A 23,846-nucleotide genomic window follows, 5' to 3' on the forward strand; every position below is an offset into this window, starting at 1 on the left:
AACACTACTGAGACCCACTACCTGATGGAGTCTCACAGAGCACTACTGAGACCCACTACCTGATGGAGTCTCACAGAGCACTACTGAGACCCACTACCTGATGGAGTCTACGTGACTTCCGTCTCGCTTCCGCATTGTCTCCGTGCTGCTGTGCTGTTTGTTGCTACTTGGCTACCTGCCAAACTATTCACGTTTTACTTTTAATAAACGTTTAATCAATCTCTGTGTTCAACAAATTTACCAACTTTTTAGTTTTGTCCTCACTCATCTTTTTTCGTTAAACTTTTTCACCCCGGACGTTTTATCCCGAGACAGAAGAGTCATTTTCCTGTGCGTTTTAGCTGCCAACTTTACTTTATTTTCCTTTTTTTCCATCGCAACTTTTTTCCCTTATTCAACTTTTTCACTCCGGACGCTTTATCTGGACATGGTTCGTCAACATCTTCAACAGCCGAAGCTAAGTAGTAACATTAACATGATGTCTTCTAATTGCAGTCGCTGTACTCATAATATACAGGAGAACGATCGCCTTACGGCGAGAATAGCTGTGCTACAAGCCCAGCTTCAGACGCAATCGTTAGGCAAGGGTAATTTCAGTGTAGGAAAGGAAGAAACAGCGTCTGTGCCACCAGTAAGTACAGACAGTAACGTTAGTATAAATCCCCCCGCACAGTCCCCGCAGCCGGACAACTTTCTCATGGCTTCTGGAGGGAAATACTGTTGGAATGCTCAACCGGTGTCGCTCATTCAGCCGACAGAAACCTTCAACCGGTTTTCCCCATTATGTAGCGAGTCGGAGTCTGAGTCTGAGTCTTCTCTTGTCTCTACTCCTCCCGTTACGGGGTCTGAGACGCCGAAGGCTCCCACCATTAGCTCTGACAAATTGAAAACCCTAGTCATTGGCGACTCCATTACCCGCAGTATTAGACTTAAAACGAATCACCCAGCGATCATACACTGTTTACCAGGGGGCAGGGCTACCGACGTTAAGGCTAATCTAAAGATGGTGCTGGCTAAAGCTAAAACTGGCGAGTGTAGAGAGTATAGAGATATTGTTATCCACGTCGGCACCAACGATGTTAGGATGAAACAGTCAGAGGTCACCAAGTGCAACATAGCTTCAGCGTGTAAATCAGCTAGAAAGATGTGTCGGCATCGAGTAATTGTCTCTGGCCCCCTCCCAGTTAGGGGAAGTGACGAGCTCTACAGCAGAGTCTCAGCACTCAATCGCTGGTTGAAAACTGTTTTCTGCCCCTCCCAAAAGATAACATTTGTGGATAATTGGCCCTCTTTCTGGGACTCACCCACAAACAGGACCAAGCCTGACCTGCTGAGGAGTGACGGACTCCATCCTAGCTGGAGGGGTGCTCTCCTCTTATCTACCAACATAGATAGGGCTCTAACTCCTCTAGCCCCACAGTGAAATAGGGTGCAGGCCAGGCAGCAGGCTGTTAGCCAACCTGCCAGCTTAGTGGAGTCTGCCAATAGCATAGTCAGTGTAGTCAGCTCAGCCATACCCATTGAGACTGTGTCTGTGCCTCGACCTAGGTTGGGCAAAACTAAACATGGCGGTGTTCACCCTAGCAATCTTATTAGGATAAAGACCTCCTCCATTCCTGCCATTATTGAAAGAGATCGTGATACCTCACATCTCAAAATAGGGTTACTTAATGTTAGATCCCTCACTTCAAAGGCAGTCATAGTCAATGAACTAATCACTGATCATAATCTTGATGTGATTGGCCTGACTGAAACATGGCTTAAGCCTGATGAATTTGCTGTGTTAAATGAGGCCTCACCTCCTGGTTACACTAGTGACCATATTCCCCGTGCATCCCGCAAAGGCGGAGGTGTTGCTAACATTTACGATAGCAAATTTCAATTTACAAAAAAAAAAATGGCGTTTTCATCTTTTGAGCTTCTAGTCATGAAATCTATGCAGCCTACTCAATCACTTTTTATAGCTACTGTTTACAGGCCTCCTGGGCCATATACAGCGTTCCTCTCTGAGTTTCCTGAATTCCTATCAGACCTTGTAGTCATAGCAGATCATATTCTAATTTTTGGTGATTTTAATATTCACATGGAGAAGTCCACAGACCCACTCCAAAAGTCTTTCGGAGCCATCATCGACTCAGTGGGTTTTGTCCAACATGTTTATGGACCTACTCACTGCCACAGTCATACTCTGGACCTAGTTTTGTCCCATGGAATAAATGTTGTAGATCTTAATGTTTTTCCACAAAATCCTGGACTATCGGACCACCATTTTATTACGTTTGCAATCGCAACAAATAATCTGCTCAGACCCCAACCAAGGAGCATCAAAAGTCGTGCTATAAATTCTCAGACAACACAAAAATTCCTTGATGCCCTTCCAGACTCCTTCTGCCTACCCAAGGACGTCAGAGGACAAAAATCAGTTAACCACTTAACTGAGGAACTCAATTTAACCTTGCGCAATACCCTAGATGCAGTTGCACCCCTAAAAACGAAAAACATTTGTCATAAGAAACTAGCTCCCTGGTATACAGAAAATACCCGAGCTTTGAAGCAAGCTTCCAGGAAATTGGAACGGAAATGGCGCCACACCAAACTGGAAGTCTTCCGACTAGCTTGGAAAGACAGTACCGTGCAGTACCGAAGAGCCCTCACTGCTGCTCGATCATCCTACTTTTCCAACTTAATCGAGGAAAATAAGAATAATCCAAAATTTCTTTTTGATACTGTTGCAAAGCTAACTAAAAAGCAGCATTCCCCAAGAGAGGATGTTTTTCACTTCAGCAGTAATAAATTCATGAACTTCTTTGAGGAAAAGATCATGACCATTAGAAAGCAAATTACGGACTCCTCTTTGAATCTGCGTATTCCTCCAGGGCTTAGCTGTCCTGGATCTGCACAGCTCTGCGAGGGCCTGGGATCGGGAGAGACACTTAAGTGTTTTAGTACTATATCTCTTGACACAATGATGAAAATAATCATGGCCTCTAAACCTTCAAGCTGCATACTGGATCCTATTCCTACTAAACTGCTGAAGGAGCTGCTTCCTGTGCTTGGCCCTCCTATGTTGAACATAATAAACAGCTCTCTATCCACCGGATGTGTACCAAACTCACTAAAAGTGGCAGTGATAAAGCCTCTCTTGAAAAAGCCAAACCTTGACCCGGAAAATATAAAAAACTATCGGCCTATATCGAATCTTCCATTCCTCTCAAAAATTTTAGAAAAAGCTGTTGCGCAGCAACTCACTGCCTTTCTGAAGACAAACAATGTATACGAAATGCTTCAGTCTGGTTTTAGACCCCATCATAGCACTGAGACTGCACTTGTGAAGGTGGTAAATGACCTTTTAATGGCGTCAGACCGAGGCTCTGCATCTGTCCTCGTGCTACTAGACCTTAGTGCTGCCTTTGACACCATCGATCACCACATTCTTTTGGAGAGACTGGAAACCCAAATTGGTCTACATGGACAAGTTCTGGCCTGGTTTAGATCTTACCTGTCGGAAAGATATCAGTTTGTCTCTGTGAATGGTCTGTCCTCCGACAAATCAACTGTACATTTCGGTGTTCCTCAAGGTTCCGTTTTAGGACCACTATTGTTTTCACTATATATTTTACCTCTTGGGGATGTTATTCGAAAACATAATGTTAACTTTCACTGCTATGCGGATGACACACAGCTGTACATTTCAATGAAACATGGTGAAGCCCCAAAATTGCCCTCGCTAGAAGCCTGTGTTTCAGACATAAGGAAGTGGATGGCTGAAAACTTTTTACTTTTAAACTCGGACAAAACAGAGATGCTTGTTCTAGGTCCCAAGAAACAAAGAGATCTTCTGTTAAATCTGACAATTCATCTTGATGGTTGTAAAGTCGTCTCAAATAAAACTGTGAAGGACCTCGGCGTTACTCTTGACCCTGATCTCTCTTTTGACGAACATATCAAGACTGTTTCAAGGACAGCTTTTTTCCATCTACGTAACATTGCAAAAATCAGAAATTTTCTGTCCAAAAATGATGCAGAAAAATTAATCCATGCATTTTTTACTTCTAGGTTAGACTACTGCAATGCTCTATTTTCCGGCTACCCGGATAAAGCACTAAATAAACTTCAGTTAGTGCTAAATACGGCTGCTAGAATCCTGACTAGAACCAAGAAATTTGATCATATTACTCCAGTGCTAGCTTCCCTACACTGGCTTCCTGTTAAGGCAAGGGCTGATTTCAAGGTTTTACTGTTAACCTATAAAGCGTTACATGGGCTTGCTCTTACCTATCTTTCCGAGTTGGTCCTGCCGTACATACCAATACGTACGCTACGGTCACAAGACGCAGGCCTCCTAATTGTCCCTAGAATTTCTAAGCAAACAGCGGGAGGCAGGGCTTTCTCCTATAGATCTCCATTTTTATGGAACAGTCTGCCTACCCATGTGAGAGACGCAGACTCGGTCTCAACCTTTAAGTCTTTACTGAAGACTTATCTCTTCAGTAGGTCATATGATTGAGTGTAGTCTGGCCCAGGAGTGTGAAGGTGAACGGAAAGGCTCTGGAGCAACGAACAGCCCTTGCTGTCTCTGCCTGGCCGGTTCCCCTCTCCACTGGGGTTCTCTGCCTCTAACCCTGTTGCAGGGGCTGAGTCACTGGCTTGCTGGTGCTCTTTCATGCCGTCCCTGGGAGGGGTGCGTCACTTGAGTGGGTTGAGTTACTGACGTGATCTTCCTGTCTGGGTTGGCGCCCCCCCTTGGTTTGTGCTGTGGTGGAGACCTCTGTGGGCTATACTCGGCCTTGTCTCAGGATTGTAAGTTGGTGGTTGAGGATATCCCTCTAGTGGTGCGGGGGCTGTGCTTTGGCAGAGTGGGTGGGGTTATATCCTTCCTGTTTGGCCCTGTCCGGGGGTTTCTTCGGATGGGGCCACAGTGTCTCCGGACCGCTCCTGTCTCAGCCTCCAGTATTTATGCTGCAGTAGTTTATGTGTCGGGGGGCTGGGGTTAGTTGGTTATACCTGGAGTACTTCTCCTGTCTTATCCAGTGTCCTGTGTGAATTTAAGTATGCTCTCTCTAATTCTCTCGTTCTCTCTTTCTCTCTGAGAACCTGAGCCCTAGGACCATACGTCAGGACTACCGGGCATGATGACACCTTGCTGTCCCCAGTCCGCCTGGCCTTGCTGCTATTCCAGTTTCAACTGTTCTGCCTGCGGTTACGAAACCCCTACCTGTCCCAGACCTGCTGTTTTCAACTCTTAATGATCGGCTATGAAAAGCCAACTGAGAGACCTGAGCCCTAGGACCATACGTCGGGACTACCGGCCGTGGTGACTCCTTGCTGTCCCCAGTCCGCCTGGCCTTGCTGCTATTCCAGTTTCAACTGTTCTGCCTGCGGTTATGGAACCCCTACCTGTCCCAGACCTGCTGTTTTCAACTCTTAATGATCGGCTATGAAAAGCCAACTGAGATTTATTCCTGATTATTATTTGACCATGCTTGTCACTTATGAACATTTTTGAACATCTTGGCATGGTTCTGTTATAATCTTCACCCGGCACAGCCAGAAGAGGACTGGCCACCCCTCATAGCCTGGTTCCTCTCTAGGTTTCTTCCTAGGTTTTCGCCTTTCTAGGGAGTTTTTCCTAGCCACCGTGCTTCTACACCTGCATTACTAGCTGTTTGGGGTTTTAGGCTGGGTTTCTGTACAGCACTTCGAGATATTAGCTGATGTAAGAAGGGCTATATAAAATAAAATTGATTGATTGATGAGTCTCACAGAGCACTACTGAGACCCACTACCTGATGGAGTCTCACAGAGCACTACTGAGACCCACTACCTGATGGAGTCTCACAGAGCACTACTGAGACCCACTACCTGATGGAGTCTCACAGAACACTACTGAGACCCACTACCTGATGGAGTCTCACAGAGCACTACTGAGACCCACTACCTGATGGAGTCTCACAGAGCACTACTGAGACCCACTACCTGATGGAGTCTCACAGAGCACTACTGAGACCCACTACCTGATGGAGTCTCACAGAACACTACTGAGACCCACTACCTGATGGAGTCTCACAGAACACTACTGAGACCCACTACCTGATGGAGTCTCACAGAGCACTACTGAGACCCACTACCTGATGGAGTCTCACAGAGCACTACTGAGACCCACTACCTGATGGAGTCTCACAGAACACTACTGAGACCCACTACCTGATGGAGTCTCACAGAGCACTACTGAGACCCACTACCTGATGGAGTCTCACAGAACACTACTGAGACCCACTACCTGATGGAGTCTCACAGAGCACTACTGAGACCCACTACCTGATGGAGTCTCACAGAACACTACTGAGACCCACTACCTGATGGAGTCTCACAGAGCACTACTGAGACCCACTACCTGATGGAGTCTCACAGAACACTACTGAGACCCACTACCTGATGGAGTCTCACAGAACACTACTGAGACCCACTACCTGATGGAGTCTCACAGAGCACTACTGAGACCCACTACCTGATGGAGTCTCACAGAACACTACTGAGACCCACTACCTGATGGAGTCTCACAGAACACTACTGAGACCCACTACCTGATGGAGTCTCACAGAGCACTACTGAGACCCACTACCTGATGGAGTCTCACAGAACACTACTGAGACCCACTACCTGATGGAGTCTCACAGAACACTACTGAACAATACTACCTGATGGAGTCTCACAGAACACTACTGAACAATACAGAGAAATACAGTCCTGAGGAATCAATGGTTCTGTCAGACTCAGTAGGAAAGAGTTATTCTCCTGTCCGTCTGTCTGCTCTGCTCCATGTAACAACAGGTTCACCATCTGCATCCTACATTTAGGGAATAGGGTGCCATTTGGGACGAACACCGTCTTCTAGTCAGAATGCTGGTTTGTGGAATAGTCCTCCTACCCAATGTAGTGGCAGCCGTATTGATCTGGGTTCAACACAGACAGACAGACGCTGAGGTGAAAGAGGAGGTCTAGCTGTGTTTGGAGTTCAGGGATGTTAAAAAGGGACCCAAGGCCATTCAGATTAACCTGTTTTTGTCCAAAAAGACAAGGAGTGCCCTCGTCACCCTATTCAAATAAAATAAAATAAAATTGTATTCGCCTCATGCGCCGAATACAACAGGTGTAGACCTTACAGTGAAATGCTTACTTACAAGCCCTTAACCAACAATGCAGTTTTAAGAAAATTATGTAAGAAATAGACAAGTACAAAATTAAAAAATAATAATAATTAAAGTGCTGCAGTAAATAAAATAACAATAGGGAGGCTATATACAGGGGGTACCGGTACAGAGTCAATATACAGGCTATACACAGGGGGGACCGGTACAGAGTCAATATACAGGCTATATACAGCTATATACAGGGGGTACCGGTACAGAGTCAATGGGAAATAACAGTAGGGAGGCTATATACAGGGGGGTACCGGTACAGAGTCAATGGGAAATAACAGTAGGGAGGCTATATACAGGGGGTACCGGTACAGAGTCAATGGGAAATAACAGTAGGGAGGCTATATACAGGGGGTACCGGTACAGAGTCAATGGGAAATAACAGTAGCGAGGCTATATACAGGGGGTACCGGTACAGAGTCAATGTGCAGGGGCACCGGTTAGTCAAGGTAATTGAGGTAATATGTACATGTGGGTAGCGTTAAAGTGACTATGCATAGATAATAAACAGAGTAGCAGCAGCGTAAAAAGAGGGGGTGGGGTGGGGGTGGGGGAACAATGCAAATAGTCCGGATAGCCATGATTAGCTGTTCAGGAGTCTTATGGCTTGGGGATAGAAGCTGTTAAGAAGCCTCTTGGACCTAGACTTGGCGCTCCGGTACCGCTTGCCATGCGGTAGCAGAGAGAACAGTCTATGACTAGGGTGGCTGGAGTCTTTGACAATTTTTAGGGCCTTCCTCTGACACCGCCTGGTATAGAGGTCCTGGATGGTAGGAAGCTTGGCCCCAGTGATGTACTGGGCCGTACACACTACCCTCTGTAGTGCCTTGCTGTCAGAGGCCGAGCAGTTGCTATACCAGGCAGTGATGCAACCAGTCAGGATGCTCTCGATGGTGCAGCTGTAGAATTTTTTGAGGATCTGAGGACCCATGCCAAATCTTTTCAGTCTCCTGAGGCTTTGTCGTGCCCTCTTCACGACTGTCTTGGTGTGTTTGGATCATGATAGTTTGTTGGTGATGTGGACACCAAGGATCTTAAAGCTCTCAACTTGTTCCACTACAGCCCCGTCGATGAGAATAGGGGTGTGCTCAGTCCTCTTTTTTTTCCTGTAGTCCACAATCATCTCCTTTGTCTTGATCACGGTGCGCGAGAGGTTGTTATCCTGGCACCACATTGCCAGGTCTCTGACCTCCTCCCTATAGGCTGTCTCATCGTTGTCGGTGATCAGGCCTACCACTGTTGTGTTGTCGGCAAACTTAATGATGGTGTTGGAGTCGTGCCTGGCCATGCAGTCATGGGTGAACAGGGAGTACAGGAGGGGACTGAGCACGCACCCCTGAGGGGCCCCCGTGTTGAGGATCAGCGTGACAGATGTGTTGTTACTTATCCTTACCACCTGGGGGCGGCCCGTCAGTAATTCCAGGATCCAATTGCAGAGGAAGGTGTTTAGTCCCAGGGTCCTTAGCTTAGTGATGAGCTTTGAGGGCACCTGCCAAATGGAGGGTGAGGGAGAGCTTTGTATGCGTCTCTGTATGTGGAGTAAAGGTGTTCTAGAGTTTTTTTTCCTCTGGTTGCACATTTAACATGCTGGTAGAAATTAGATAAAACTGATTTATTTATTTTATTGGACACGTTGCAAGATGAAATCTGAGATCTATCTATAGAGTTTCCAAATGAACTAAAACAAACAAGCGATACTTAATTACAAGAATAATATGCAACTATTGTCTAATTATAATAATGAAATAATAATAAACGAAAACGTACATTCAAAAGTTGTTCTGCTACAATACAACTAATAAAACGAAGTACCTACAGTGAGGGAAAAAAGTATTTGATCCCCTGCTGATTTTGAACGTTTGCCCACTGACAAAGAAACGATCAGTCTATAATTTTAATGGTAGGTTTATTTGAACAGTGAGAGACAGAATAACAACAAAAAAATCCAGAAAAATGCATGTAAAAAATGTTATAAATTGATTTGCATTTTAATGAGGGAACTAAGTATTTGACCCCCTCTCAATCAGAAAGATTTCTAGCTCCCATGTGTCCTTTATACAGGTAAAGAGCTGAGATTAGGAACACACTCTTAAAGGGAGTGCTCCTAATCTCAGTTTGTTACCTGTATAAAAGACACCTGTCCACAGAAGCAATCAATCAATCAGATTCCAAACTCTCCATCATGGCCAAGACCAAAGAGCTCTCCAAGGATGTCAGAGACAATATTGTAGACTTACACAAGGCCGGAATGGGCTACAAGACCATCGCCAAGCAGCTTGGTGAGAAGGTGACAACAGTTGGCCCGTCTGAAGTTTGCCAATGAACATCTGAATGATTCAGAGGAGAACTGGGTGAAAGTGTTGTGGTCAGATGAGACCAAAATTGAGCTCTTTGGCATCAACTCAACTCGCCGTGTTTGGAGGAGGAGGAATGCTGCCTATGACCCCAAGAACACCATCCCCACCGTCAAACATGGAGGTGGAAACATTATGCTTTGGGGGTGTTTTTCTGCTAAGGGGACAGGACAACTTCACCGCATCAAAGGGACGATGGACGGGGCCATGTACCGTCAAATCTTGGGTGAGAACCTCCTTCCCTCAGCCAGGGCATTGAAAATGGGTCGTGGATGGGTATTCCAGCATGACAATGACCCAAAACACACGGCCAAGGCAACAAAGGAGTGGCTCAAGAAGAAGCACATTAAGGTCCTGGAGTGGCCTAGCCAGTCTCCAGACCTTAATCCCATAGAAAATCTGTGGAGGGAGCTGAAGGTTCGAGTTGCCAAACGTCAGCCTCGAAACCTTAATGACTTGGAGAAGATCTGCAAAGAGGAGTGGGACAAAATCCCTCCTGAGATGTGTGCAAACCTGGTGGCCAACTACAAGAAACGTCTGACCTCTGTGATTGCCAACAAGGGTTTTGCCACCAAGTACCAAGTCATGTTTTGTTTAAATACTTATTTCCCTCATTTAAAATGCAAATCAATTTATAACATTTTTGACATGCGTTTTTCTGGATTTTTTTGTTGTTATTCTGTCTCTCACTGTTCAAATAAACCTTCCATTAAAATTATAGACTGATAATTTCTTTGTCAGTGTGCAAACGTACAAAATCAGCAGGGGATCAAATACTTTTTTCCATCACTGTATAATATATGCATTCGGAAAGTATTCAGACCCCTTTACTTTTTCCACATTTTGTTAAGTTACAGCCTTATTCTAAAATGGATTAAAAAAAAAAAAATCCTCATCAATCTACACACAATACCCCATAATGAAAAAGCGAAAACAGGTTTTTAGACATTTTTGCAAATGTATTAAAAATAAAAAACAGAAACCTTATTTACATAAGTATTCAGACCCTTTGCTATGAGACTCGAAATTGAGCTCAGGTGCATCCTGTTTCCATTGATCATCCTTGAGATTTTTCCACAACTTGATTGGAGTCCACCTGTGGTAAATTCAATTGTTTGGACATGATTTGGAAAGGCACACACCTGTCTATATAAGATCCCACTGTTGACAGTGCATGTCAGAGCAAAAACCAAGCCATGAGGTTGAAGGAGTTGTCCGTAGAGCTCCGAGACAGGATTGTGTCGAGGCACAGAGCTGGGGAAGGGTGCCAAAAAATGTCTGCAGCATTGAAGGTCCCCAAGAACACAGTGGCCTCCATCATTCTTAAATGGAAGAAGTTTGGAACCACCAAGACTCTTCCTAGAGCTGGCCACCCGGCCAAACTGAGCAGTCGGGAGAGAAGGGCCTTTGTCAGAGAGGTGACCAAGAACCTGATGGTCACTCTGAAAGAGTTCCAGAGTTCCTCTGTGGAGATGGGAGAACCTTCCAGAAGGACAACCATCTCTGCAGCGCTCCACCAATCAGGCCTTTATGGTAGAGTGGCCAGACGGAATCCACTCCTCAGTAAAAGACCACTCTGACAGAACTACAGAGTTCCTTGGCTGAGATGGGAGAAGGTGCCAGAAGGACAACAGTCTCTACAGCACTTCACCAATCTGGGCATTATGGGAGAGTTGCCAGACGGAACCCACTCCTGAGAAAAAGCACATGACAGCACACCTGGAGTTTGCAAAAAGGCACGTGAAAGAAAAATATTCTGTGGTCTGATGAGACAAAAATGTACTCTTTGGCCTGAATGCAAAGTGCTCTCTGGAGAAACCAGGCACAGCTCATCACCCGTCTAAAACCATCCCTACCATGAAGCATGTTGGTGGCAGCATCATGCTATGGGGATGCTTTTTAGCGGCAGGGACTAGGAGGTAAGGATAGAGGGAACAATGAATGGACCCAAATACGGACAAATCCTTAATAAGAACCTGCTTCAGAGACTAGGGCAAAGATTTACGTTCCAACAGGATAATGACCCCCAGCATACAGCCAAAGCAATGCTGGAATGACTTAAGAACAATAATGTGAAAGTCATTGAATGGCTCAGCCAATGCCCAGACTTGAATCCCATTGAAAATCTGTGGAAAGACTTGAAGATTGCTGTTCACCGCCACTCCCCATCTAACTTAACAAAGCTTGAGAAAATCTGCAAGGAAGAACGGGAGAAAATCCCAAAATCCAGATGTGCAAAGCTGATACAGACATACCCAAGACGACTCAAAGCCCCAAAGGTGCTTCTACAAAGTATTGACTCGGGTGTGAATGCTTATGTAAATGAGATATTTCTGTATTTAATTTTCAATAAATGTGACAAAAATTCTGAAAACATGTTTTCACTTTGTTATTATGGGGTATAGTGTGTAGATGGGTGAGAACAACATCTATTTAATCAATTTTGAATTCAGGCTGAAACACAAAAAAATGTGGAATAAGTCAAGGGGGAATTAATACTTTCTGAAGGCATTGTATGTATTTTGAAATACTTTTCAAAATTAAATTGTTTAAAGGCATATAGTATTGTTATTTGACCTGTTCTAAGGCCAAATATTACAAATATGTTATTTTAAATCATTGTTGTTTGTGGCCTACAGCCATTTCTGTATTGTACTATATTCAGGGCTCTATTCAATTAGATCTGCTTTAGTCAACATCTGCATAGCGGTTGTTTTGGCGGTGAACTGAGTTAGAGCAGTCAAATCCACAAGCGGCTCCTAGCATTATATCTAACGCGCACATTGCCATTGGCTGCACGGAGCATTAAGAGAAATCCCATGCAGCCTTGTTTACAAGTTGGAACACAGGACTGTGAGATGTAATCTACACCTCGATTAGGTTGATAGAAATCCTCATTATTTTGTTGAATGATTTTGCATCATTATTTCTATATAGCCTTCACTTTATCGTTCTGAACATCTAATGAGAGAGTGGGACGGGTGTGGCTTCGTGACAGAGGGTGTGGCTTCGCAGTTACACCTCTGACATCACCAAAACATCAGCTATGAGAGGTGTCGGCTGTCGCCAGTTAACGCTTGATCTGATTGAATGGAGTATGTTGTAGGATCTATAGAATAAAGAGGATGTATAAAAGCTACGTTGTAGGATCTATAGAAGGGCCCTATAAAGTCTGCGCTACGGACGGAATCACGGAATTCAACAATATTCAAAAAGGTATTGAATGTAGTAGGAAATGAACTAAATGTAAATGCATTGAACATATTAGAAAATTCATACATTTTCCCAAGTTAATCATAAGACATAAACAAAATTCATCAGTGACCCAGTGACCCATGGGGCGGCGCACAATTGGCCCAGCGTCGTCCAGGGTAGGGGAGGGAATGGCCGGCAGGGATGTAGCTCAGTTGATAGAGCATGGCGTTTGCAATGGCAGGGTTGTGGGTTTGATTCCCACGGGGGGCCAGTATGATTTTTTAAATAAAAATGTAAATAATGTATGCACTCACTAACTGTAAGTCGCTCTGGATAAGAGCGTCTGCTAAATTACTAAAATGTAATGTAAAAATTTGTATTTCCTTGTAACTTTCTGAAACGGCACAGGAATGCCCCTGTGTGTGTGTGTGTGTGTGTGTGTGTGTGTGTGTGTGTGTGTGTGTGTGTGTGTGTGTGTGTGTGTGTGTGTGTGCGCATATGTCTACACTTTGTGTAGCTGTTAGAGATGATGCTAACGATAACCTTCTGGTAGAGATTAAAAGGCTTTCCCAAAAATCTTCTCAATTAAATGTTATCTACAAAGTACCCTGTGCCTACCTGGCAGAATGATATCATGATTATTTGCATCAATCTAGTGGCGCACTTGCATTAAAGGGTAACTACCCCAAAAAATCAAAATGTATTTTATTTTTCCCAGACGGAGACCACAAAAGTGGTTTAAGCATTGTTGTGGACCAATTTTGTTGTAAAAATTAAATGTTGAGCGCAAAAACCTGTTAAATTTGGGAAAAAACAAAACGGAATCAGGCAAAAATACAACAGATTTTATAGTGCCGTACAATACCTGACTCTTACCCTGTCTCCGGCCCCTAACCTCTGACCCTGCTTGTGATGATGTCACCCCTTAACTCTGTGATGTCATCATTCCCAGACCCACGGCCGCTGTACCGTGAGGAGACCATCGTGATCGCCCTGGCGTCTGTCTCCATAGTAGCGGTGCTGATCGTGGCGCTGTTCTTCGGGTACCGCATGCTGAGTGGAGACAGGAAACAGGGACTACACAACATGGACATGATGGAGGCAGCAGCCTCAGAACCCAGTCTTGACCTGGACAGCCTTAAACTACTAGAGGTGAGCTGTTATAGTTGGAAAAAGGTTACAATGGCCTCTAACACCACATTATTGTCTCTTCTTAGAACTGTAGTAACCTTTGTCTCATTCAACAGCTGCTGTGTTGCTTATAGAAGACTGACACTGTCTCTGTCTCTGTCTCCAACCATCTTTCTTTCACCTTCTCCCTGTCCCTCTCCATCTACCCACTCTCTCCATCTCTCTCTCTCTCTCCCTCTCTCTCCCTCTCTCACTACCCCCTCCCAGATGATTGGTCGAGGGCGGTATGGCTCTGTGTATAAGGGTTCTCTAGACGAGCGTCCCGTGGCGGTCAAGGTGTTCACCTACCAGAACCGCCAGAACTTTGTCAACGAGCGAGCCATCTACCGCGTCCCCCTGCTGGAGCACGATAACATCGCACGATTCATCGTTGGAGACGAGAGACTTACAGCCGATGGACGCATGGAGTACCTACTGGTCATGGAGTATTACCCTCTTGTAAGTATACTGGCCTCTAGTGGGCTCTACTGGGCTCTACTGGGTTCTACTGGGTTCTACTGGGTTCTACTAGGCTCTACTGGGCTCTGCTGGCCTCAACAATGTTCTACTAGGTTCTACAGGGCTCTTGGGTTATACTGGCCTCTACTGGGCTCTACCGGGTACTACTGGGCTCTACTGGGTTCTACTGGGCTCCACTGGCATCTACTGGGCTCCACTGGCATCTACTGGGCTCTGTTGGACTCTACACGCTTCTACTGGGCTCTACTGGGTTCTACTGGGCTCTACTGGGTCTACAGGGTTAAATGGGCTCTACTGGGCTCTGCTGGCCTTACTGGGTTCTACTAGGCTCTACTGCGTTCTACTGGCCTCTACTGGGTTCTAATAGGCTTTACAGGGCTCTACTGGGATCTACTGGGTTCTACTGGGCTCTACTGGCCTATACTGGGCTTCGCTGTCCTCTACAGGGTTCTACTGGCCTCTACTGGGTTCTACTGGGCTCTACTGGGTTCTACACGGTTCTACTAGGCTCTACTGGGCTCTGCTGGCCTTACTGGGTTCTACTGGGTTCTACTGGGCTCTACTGGGCTCTGCTGGCCTTATAGGGTTCTACTGGGCTCTACTGTCCTCTACTGGGTTCTACTGGGCTCTACTGGGCTCTGCTGGCCTTATAGGGTTCTACAGGGTTCTACTGTCCTCTACTGGGCTCTGCTGGCCTCTGGTCTCTATTGGGTTCTACTGGGCTCTAATGGGTTCTACAGGGTTCTGATGGCTCTACTGGGTTCTACTGAGTTCTACTGGGTTCTACTGGGTTCTACAGGGTTCTGGTGGCTCTACTGGGTTCTACTGGGTTCTACTGAGTTCTACTGGGTTCTACACTTACAAAGGGCAGGGTGGACAACTACTGGTCATGGAATATTACCTTCATGTGAGTCCTGGGGTCTAGCAGAATTTTACTGCAGCAATTAATCATCTGAACCTCTATTCCGCTCCCATCACTCTCTCTGTCAGAAGTTTTCCTGTCTCTGTCTGTCATAGAACTAGAATAGATTCTGTATCGTCTCAGCAGATATTTCTGTTGATGATTGGGGATAGATTTCTATTTACACCAAGTCATCTTGGGTTTCTCCTAATAATTATTGGTGCATAATGCCCGTCTCTGTCTCTCTCTCTCTCTCTCTCTCTCTCTCTCTCTCTCTCTCTCTCTCTCTCTCTCTCTCTCTCTCTCTCTCTCTCTCTCTCTCTCTCTCTCTCGCGCTCTCGCTCTCGCTCTCGCTCTCTCTCTCTGTCTCTCTCTGTCTCTCTCTGTCTCTGTCTCTCTCTCTCTCTCTCTCTCTCTCTCTCTCTCTCTCTCTCTCTCTCTCTCGCGCTCTCGCTCTCGCTCTCGCTCTCGCTCTCGCTCTCTCTCTTGCTCTCTCTCTCTCTCTCTCTCTCTGTCTCTGTCTCTGTCTCTGTCTCTCTGTCTCTGTCTCTGTCTCTCTCTCTTGCTCTCTTGCTCTCTTGCTCTCTGTCTCTCGCTCCTTCTTCTAGATTAGTAATGTTATTGTAACCCTGCTGTGTTTGAGGGTAACGCCTGTTTCCTTTCTATATCCACTACCTCTGAAGCACACACACAGTCAGATAGGCACACTGACGCACGCACGCACACACAGAACACACACAGTCCGATACGCACACTGACGCACGCACGCACACACAGAACACACACAGTCCGATACGCACACTGACGCACGCACGCACACACAGAACACACACAGTCCGATACGCACACTGACGCACGCACGCACACACAGAACACACACAGTCCGATACGCACACTGACGCACGCACGCACACACAGAACACACACAGTCCGATACGCACACTGACGCACGCACGCACACACAGAACACACACAGTCAGACGCACGCACACACAGAGAACATACACACACATACACATTGTCTGAAATGACTGTTTGTTTTGTTTTCTGTCAACCCACAGCATAGCATTCCTGTCTCTCCATTAGTTAAACATGGAATTACTGGTCTGTCTGTCTCTGTCTGTTTTCCCAGACTAACCGAACCAGCTCAGTGCCAGACACAGCACATTAACTCACACCTCTGCTGCTTCCATCAAATACAGAACTACTGCTTTGTTCTCACCTCCCAAATAGCACCCTATTCCCTATATAGTGCACTACTTTATAGGGCTCTGTTCAGAAGTAGTGCACTATGTTGGGACTGGGGTACCATTTGGGACGCAGTCTGTAGATCTGTAGACTGTAGATCAGTAGACTGTATATCAGTAGACTGTAGATCTGTAGACTGTAGATCAGTAGACTGTAGATCAGTAGACTGTAGATCAGTAGACTGTAGATCAGTAGACTGTAGATCAGTAGACTGTAGATCAGTAGACTGTAGATCTGTAGACTGTAGATCAGTAGACTGTAGATCAGTAGACTGTAGATCAGTAGACTGTAGATCAGTAGACTGTAGATCAGTAGACTGTAGATCAGTAGACTGTAGATCTGTAGATCAGTAGACTGTAGACTGTAGATCAGTAGACTGTAGATCAGTAGACTGTAGATCAGTAGACTGTAGATCAGTAGACTGTAGATCAGTAGATCTGTAGATCAGTAGACTGTAGATCTGTAGATCAGTAGACTGTAGATCAGTAGACTAGATCAGTAGACTGTAGATCAGTAGACTAGATCAGTAGACTAGATCAGTAGACTGTAGATCAGTAGACTGTAGATCAGTAGACTGTAGATCTGTAGATCAGTAGACTGTAGATCAGTAGACTAGATCAGTAGACTGTAGATCAGTAGACTGTAGATCAGTAGACTGTAGATCAGTAGACTGTAGATCAGTAGACTGTAGATCAGTAGACTGTAGATCAGTAGACTGTAGATCTGTAGACTGTAGATCTGTAGACTGTAGATCAGTAGACTATAGATCAGTAGACTGTAGATCAGTAGACTGTAGATCAGTAGACTGTAGATCAGTAGACTAGATCAGTAGACTGTAGATCAGTAGACTGTAGATCAGTAGACTGTAGATCAGTAGACTAGATCAGTAGACTGTAGATCAGTAGACTGTAGATCAGTAGACTGTAGATCTGTAGACTGTAGATCAGTAGATCAGTAGACTGTAGATCAGTAGACTGTAGATCAGTAGATCAGTAGACTGTAGATCAGTAGATCAGTAGACTGTAGACTGTAGATCAGTAGATCAGTAGTCTGTAGATCAGTAGACTGTAGATCAGTAGACTGTAGATCAGTAGACTGTATATCTGTAGACTGTAGATCAGTAGACTGTAGATCAGTAGACTGTAGATCAGTAGACTGTAGATCAGTAGACTGTAGATCAGTAGATCAGTAGACTGTAGATCAGTAGACTGTAGATCAGTAGATCAGTAGACTGTAGATCAGTAGATCAGTAGACTGTAGATCAGTAGACTGTAGACTGTAGATCAGTAGATCAGTAGTCTGTAGATCAGTAGACTGTAGATCTGTAGACTGTAGATCAGTAGACTGTAGACTGTAGATCAGTAGACTGTAGATCAGTAGACTGTAGATCAGTAGACTGTAGATCAGTAGACTGTAGACTGTAGACTGTAGATCAGTAGACTGTAGATCAGTAGACTGTAGATCTGTAGACTGTAGATCTGTAGTCTGTAGATCAGTAGACTGTAGATCAGTAGACTGTAGATCAGTAGACTGTAGATCAGTAGACTGTAGACTGTAGACTGTAGATCTGTAGACTGTAGATCAGTAGACTGTAGATCAGTAGACTGTAGATCTGTAGACTGTAGATCTGTAGTCTGTAGATCAGTAGACTGTAGATCAGTAGACTGTAGATCAGTAGACTGTAGATCAGTAGACTGTAGATCAGTAGATCAGTAGACTGTAGATCAGTAGACTGTAGATCAGTAGACTGTAGATCAGTAGACTGTAGATCTGTAGACTGTAGATCAGTAGACTGTAGACTGTAGACTGTAGATCTGTAGACTGTAGATCAGTAGACTGTAGACTGTAGATCAGTAGACTGTAGATCTGTAGAGTGTAGATCAGTAGACTGTAGACTGTAGATCAGTAGACTGTAGATCTGTAGATCAGTAGACTGTAGATCAGTAGACTGTAGATCTGTAGTCTGTAGATCAGTAGACTGTAGATCAGTAGACTGTAGATCAGTAGACTGTAGATCAGTAGACTGTAGACTGTAGATCTGTAGTCTGTAGATCAGTAGACTGTAGATCAGTAGACTGTAGATCAGTAGACTGTAGACTGTAGACTGTAGATCTGTAGACTGTAGACTGTAGATCAGTAGACTGTAGATCAGTAGACTGTAGATCAGTAGACTGTAGATCTGTAGTCTGTAGATCAGTAGACTGTAGATCAGTAGACTGTAGATCAGTAGACTAGATCAGTAGACTGTAGATCAGTAGACTGTAGATCAGTAGACTGTAGACTGTAGATCAGTAGACTGTAGATCAGTAGACTGTAGATCTGTAGTCTGTAGATCAGTAGACTGTAGATCAGTAGACTAGATCAGTAGACTGTAGATCAGTAGACTGTAGATCAGTAGACTGTAGATCAGTAGACTGTAGATCTGTAGATCAGTAGACTGTAGATCAGTAGACTAGATCAGTAGTCTGTAGATCAGTAGACTGTAGATCAGTAGATCAGTAGACTGTAGATCAGTAGACTGTAGATCAGTAGACTGTAGACTGTAGATCAGTAGATCAGTAGACTGTAGATCAGTAGACTGTAGATCAGTAGACTGTAGATCAGTAGACTGTAGACTGTAGATCAGTAGACTGTAGATCAGTAGACTGTAGATCAGTAGACTAGATCAGTAGACTGTAGATCAGTAGACTGTAGATCAGTAGACTGTAGATCAGTAGACTGTAGATCTGTAGATCAGTAGACTGTAGATCAGTAGACTAGATCAGTAGACTAGATCAGTAGACTGTAGATCTGTAGATCTGTAGACTGTAGATCAGTAGACTGTAGATCAGTAGACTGTAGATCAGTAGACTGTAGATCAGTAGATCAGTAGACTGTAGATCAGTAGACTGTATATCTGTAGACTGTAGATCAGTAGACTGTAGATCAGTAGACTGTAGATCAGTAGACTATAGATCAGTAGACTGTAGATCAGTAGACTGTAGATCAGTAGACTGTATATCTGTAGACTGTAGATCAGTAGACTGTAGATCAGTAGACTGTAGATCAGTAGACTGTAGATCAGTAGACTGTAGATCAGTAGACTGTAGATCAGTAGACTGTAGATCAGTAGACTGTAGATCAGTAGATCAGTAGACTGTAGATCAGTAGACTGTAGATCAGTAGACTGTAGATCAGTAGACTGTAGATCAGTAGACTGTAGATCAGTAGATCAGTAGACTGTAGATCAGTAGACTGTAGATCAGTAGACTGTAGATCAGTAGACTGTAGATCAGTAGACTGTAGACTGTAGACTGTAGATCAGTAGACTGTAGATCAGTAGACTGTAGATCTGTAGATCAGTAGACTGTAGATCAGTAGACTAGATCAGTAGACTGTAGATCAGTAGACTGTAGATCAGTAGACTGTAGATCAGTAGACTGTAGATCTGTAGACTGTAGATCAGTAGACTGTAGATCAGTAGACTGTAGATCAGTAGACTGTAGATCAGTAGACTGTAGATCAGTAGACTGTAGATCAGTAGACTAGATCAGTAGACTGTAGATCAGTAGACTGTAGATCAGTAGATCAGTAGACTGTAGATCAGTAGACTGTAGATCAGTAGACTGTAGATCAGTAGACTGTAGATCAGTAGATCAGTAGACTGTAGATCAGTAGACTGTAGATCAGTAGACTAGATCAGTAGACTGTAGATCAGTAGACTGTAGATCAGTAGACTGTAGATCAGTAGACTGTAGATCAGTAGACTGTAGATCAGTAGACTGTAGATCAGTAGATCAGTAGACTGTAGATCAGTAGACTGTAGATCAGTAGACTGTAGATCAGTAGACTAGATCAGTAGACTGTAGATCAGTAGACTGTAGATCAGTAGACTGTAGATCAGTAGACTGTAGATCAGTAGATCAGTAGACTGTAGATCAGTAGACTGTAGATCAGTAGACTGTAGATCAGTAGACTGTAGATCAGTAGATCAGTAGACTGTAGATCAGTAGACTGTAGATCAGTAGACTGTAGATCAGTAGACTGTAGATCAGTAGATCAGTAGACTGTAGATCAGTAGACTGTAGATCAGTAGACTGTAGATCAGTAGACTGTAGATCAGTAGACTGTAGATCAGTAGATCAGTAGACTGTAGATCAGTAGACTGTAGATCAGTAGACTAGATCAGTAGACTGTAGATCAGTAGATCAGTAGACTAGATCAGTAGACTGTAGATCAGTAGACTGTAGATCAGTAGACTGTAGATCAGTAGACTGTAGATCAGTAGACTAGATCAGTAGACTGTAGATCAGTAGACTGTAGATCAGTAGACTGTAGATCAGTAGACTGTAGATCAGTAGATCTGTAGACTGTAGATCAGTAGACTGTAGATCTGTAGACTGTAGATCAGTAGACTGTAGATCAGTAGATCAGTAGACTGTAGATCAGTAGACTGTAGATCAGTAGACTGTAGATCAGTAGACTGTAGATCAGTAGACTAGATCAGTAGACTGTAGATCAGTAGATCAGTAGACTGTAGATCAGTAGACTGTAGATCAGTAGACTAGATCAGTAGACTGTAGATCAGTAGACTGTAGATCAGTAGACTGTAGATCAGTAGACTAGATCAGTAGACTGTAGATCAGTAGACTGTAGATCAGTAGACTGTAGATCAGTAGACTGTAGATCAGTAGATCTGTAGACTGTAGATCAGTAGACTGTAGATCTGTAGACTGTAGATCAGTAGACTGTAGATCAGTAGACTGTAGATCAGTAGACTGTAGATCAGTAGATCAGTAGACTGTAGATCAGTAGACTGTAGATCAGTAAACTGTAGATCAGTAGACTGTAGATCAGTAGACTGTAGATCAGTAGATCAGTAGACTGTAGATCAGTAGACTGTAGATCAGTAGACTGTAGATCAGTAGACTGTAGATCAGTAGACTGTAGATCAGTAGATCAGTAGACTGTAGATCAGTAGACTGTAGATCAGTAGACTGTAGATCAGTAGACTGTAGATCTGTAGACTGTAGATCAGTAGATCAGTAGATCAGTAGACTGTAGATCAGTAGATCAGTAGACTGTAGATCAGTAGACTGTAGATCAGTAGACTGTAGATCAGTAGACTGTAGATCAGTAGACTGTAGATCAGTAGTCTGTAGATCAGTAGACTGTAGATCAGTAGACTGTAGATCAGTAGACTGTAGATCAGTAGATCAGTAGACTGTAGATCAGTAGATCTGTAGTCTGTAGATCAGTAGACTGTAGATCAGTAGACTGTAGATCAGTAGACTGTAGATCAGTAGACTGTAGATCAGTAGATCAGTAGACTGTAGATCAGTAGATCTGTAGTCTGTAGATCAGTAGACTGTAGATCAGTAGACTGTAGATCAGTAGACTGTAGATCTGTAGACTGTAGATCAGTAGACTGTAGATCAGTAGACTGTAGATCAGTAGACTGTAGATCTGTAGACTGTAGATCAGTAGACTGTAGATCAGTAGATCAGTAGATCAGTAGATCAGTAGACTGTAGATCAGTAGACTGTAGATCAGTAGATCAGTAGACTGTAGATCAGTAGACTGTAGATCAGTAGACTGTAGATCAGTAGACTGTAGATCAGTAGATCAGTAGACTGTAGATCAGTAGATCTGTAGTCTGTAGATCAGTAGACTGTAGATCAGTAGACTGTAGATCAGTAGACTGTAGATCAGTAGACTGTAGATCTGTAGACTGTAGATCAGTAGACTGTAGATCAGTAGACTGTAGATCAGTAGACTGTAGATCAGTAGATCAGTAGACTGTAGATCAGTAGACTGTAGATCAGTAGACTGTAGATCAGTAGACTGTAGATCAGTAGATCAGTAGACTGTAGATCAGTAGACTGTAGATCAGTAAACTGTAGTGTAAATGCTCTGGGACTGCTACGTTGGAAAATAACCACTACTACAGTAAATGTTTATGTTCTCTTCTAAAAGCTGTTTTGCTTCTCTGAGTTAAACACTCCGTATTGGCCAGCGCTCAGAGTTAAGTCTCTCTCTTTCTCAATTCAATTCAATTTCAATGTAAGGGCTTTATTGGCATGGGAAACGTATGTTAACGTTGCCAAAGCAAGTGAAGTAGATAATAAACAAAAGTGAAATAAACAATAAATATTAACAGTAAACATTACACTCAGAAGTTTCAAAAGAATAAAGACATTTCAAATGTCATATTATGTCTATATACAGTGTTGTAACAATGTGCAAATAGTTAAAAGTACAAATGGGAAAATAAATAGGCATAAATATGGGTTATATTTACAATGGTGTTTGTTCTTCACTGGTTGCCCTTTTCTTGTGGCAACAGGTCACAAATCTTGCTGCTGTGATGGCACACTGTGGTTTTTCACCCAGTAGATAAGGGAGTTTATCAAAATTGGGTTTGTTTTCGAATTCTTTGTGGATCTGTGTAATCTGAGGGAAATATGTGTCTCTAATATGGTCATACATTTGGCAGGAGGTTAGGAAGTGCAGCTCAGTTTCCACCTCATTTTGTGGGCAGTGTGCACATAGCCTGTCTTCTCTTGAGAGCCAGGTCTGCCTACGGCGGCCTTTCTCAATAGCAAGGCTATGCTCACTGAGTCTGTACATAGTCAAAGCTTTCCTTAAGTTTGGGTCAGTCACAGTGGTCAGGTATTCTGCCACTGTGTACTCTCTTCTTAGGGCCAAATAGCATTCTAGTTTGCTCAGTTTTTTTGTTTGTTCTTTCCAATGTGTCAAGTAATTCTCTTTTTGTTTTCTCATGATTTGGTTGGGTCTAATTGTGCTGTTGTTATTGTCCTGGGGCTCTGTGGGGTCTGTTTGTGTTTGTGAACAGAGCCCCAGGTCCAGCTTACTTAGGGGACTCTTCTCCAAGTTCATCTCTCTGTAGGTGATGGCTTTGTTATGGAAGGTTTGGGAATCGCTTCCTTTTAAGTGGTTATAGAATTTAACGGCTCTTTTCTGGATTTTTATAATTAGCGGGTATTGGCCTAATTCTGCTCTGCATGCATTATTTGGTGTTTTACGTTGTACACGGAAGATGTTTTTGCAGAATTCTGCATGCAGAGTTTCAATTTGGTGTTTGTCCCATTTTGTGAATTCTTGGTTGGTGAGCAGACCCCAGACCTCACAACCATAAAGGGCAATGGGTTCTATAACTGATTCAAGTATTTTTAGCCAGATCCTAATTGGTATATCGAATTTTATGTTCCTTTTGATGGCATAGAAGGCCCTTCTTGCCTTGTCTCTCAGATCGTTCACAGCTTTGTGGAAGTTACCTGTGGCGCTGATGTTTAGGCC

The 23,846-nt window shown here is 43.9% G+C and overlaps 1 protein-coding gene across 1 annotated transcript in view; it reads left to right on the plus strand.

Annotated features, from left to right (window-relative positions):
- bmpr2b (bone morphogenetic protein receptor, type II b (serine/threonine kinase)) overlaps positions 1–23,846 on the plus strand; it is a 156,979-nt gene that overhangs the window by 86,748 nt on the left and 46,385 nt on the right. Inside the window, exons 5-6 of the mRNA XM_084161018.1 lie at positions 13,701–13,900; positions 14,147–14,377. Coding sequence (XP_084017144.1) covers positions 13,701–13,900; positions 14,147–14,377 — 431 coding nt within the window. The remainder of the gene's footprint in view (positions 1–13,700; positions 13,901–14,146; positions 14,378–23,846) is intronic.

The sequence above is a fragment of the Coregonus lavaretus genome (assembly GCF_964263955.1).
Source record: "Coregonus lavaretus genome assembly, chromosome: 5".
Taxonomy (NCBI): domain Eukaryota; kingdom Metazoa; phylum Chordata; class Actinopteri; order Salmoniformes; family Salmonidae; genus Coregonus; species Coregonus lavaretus.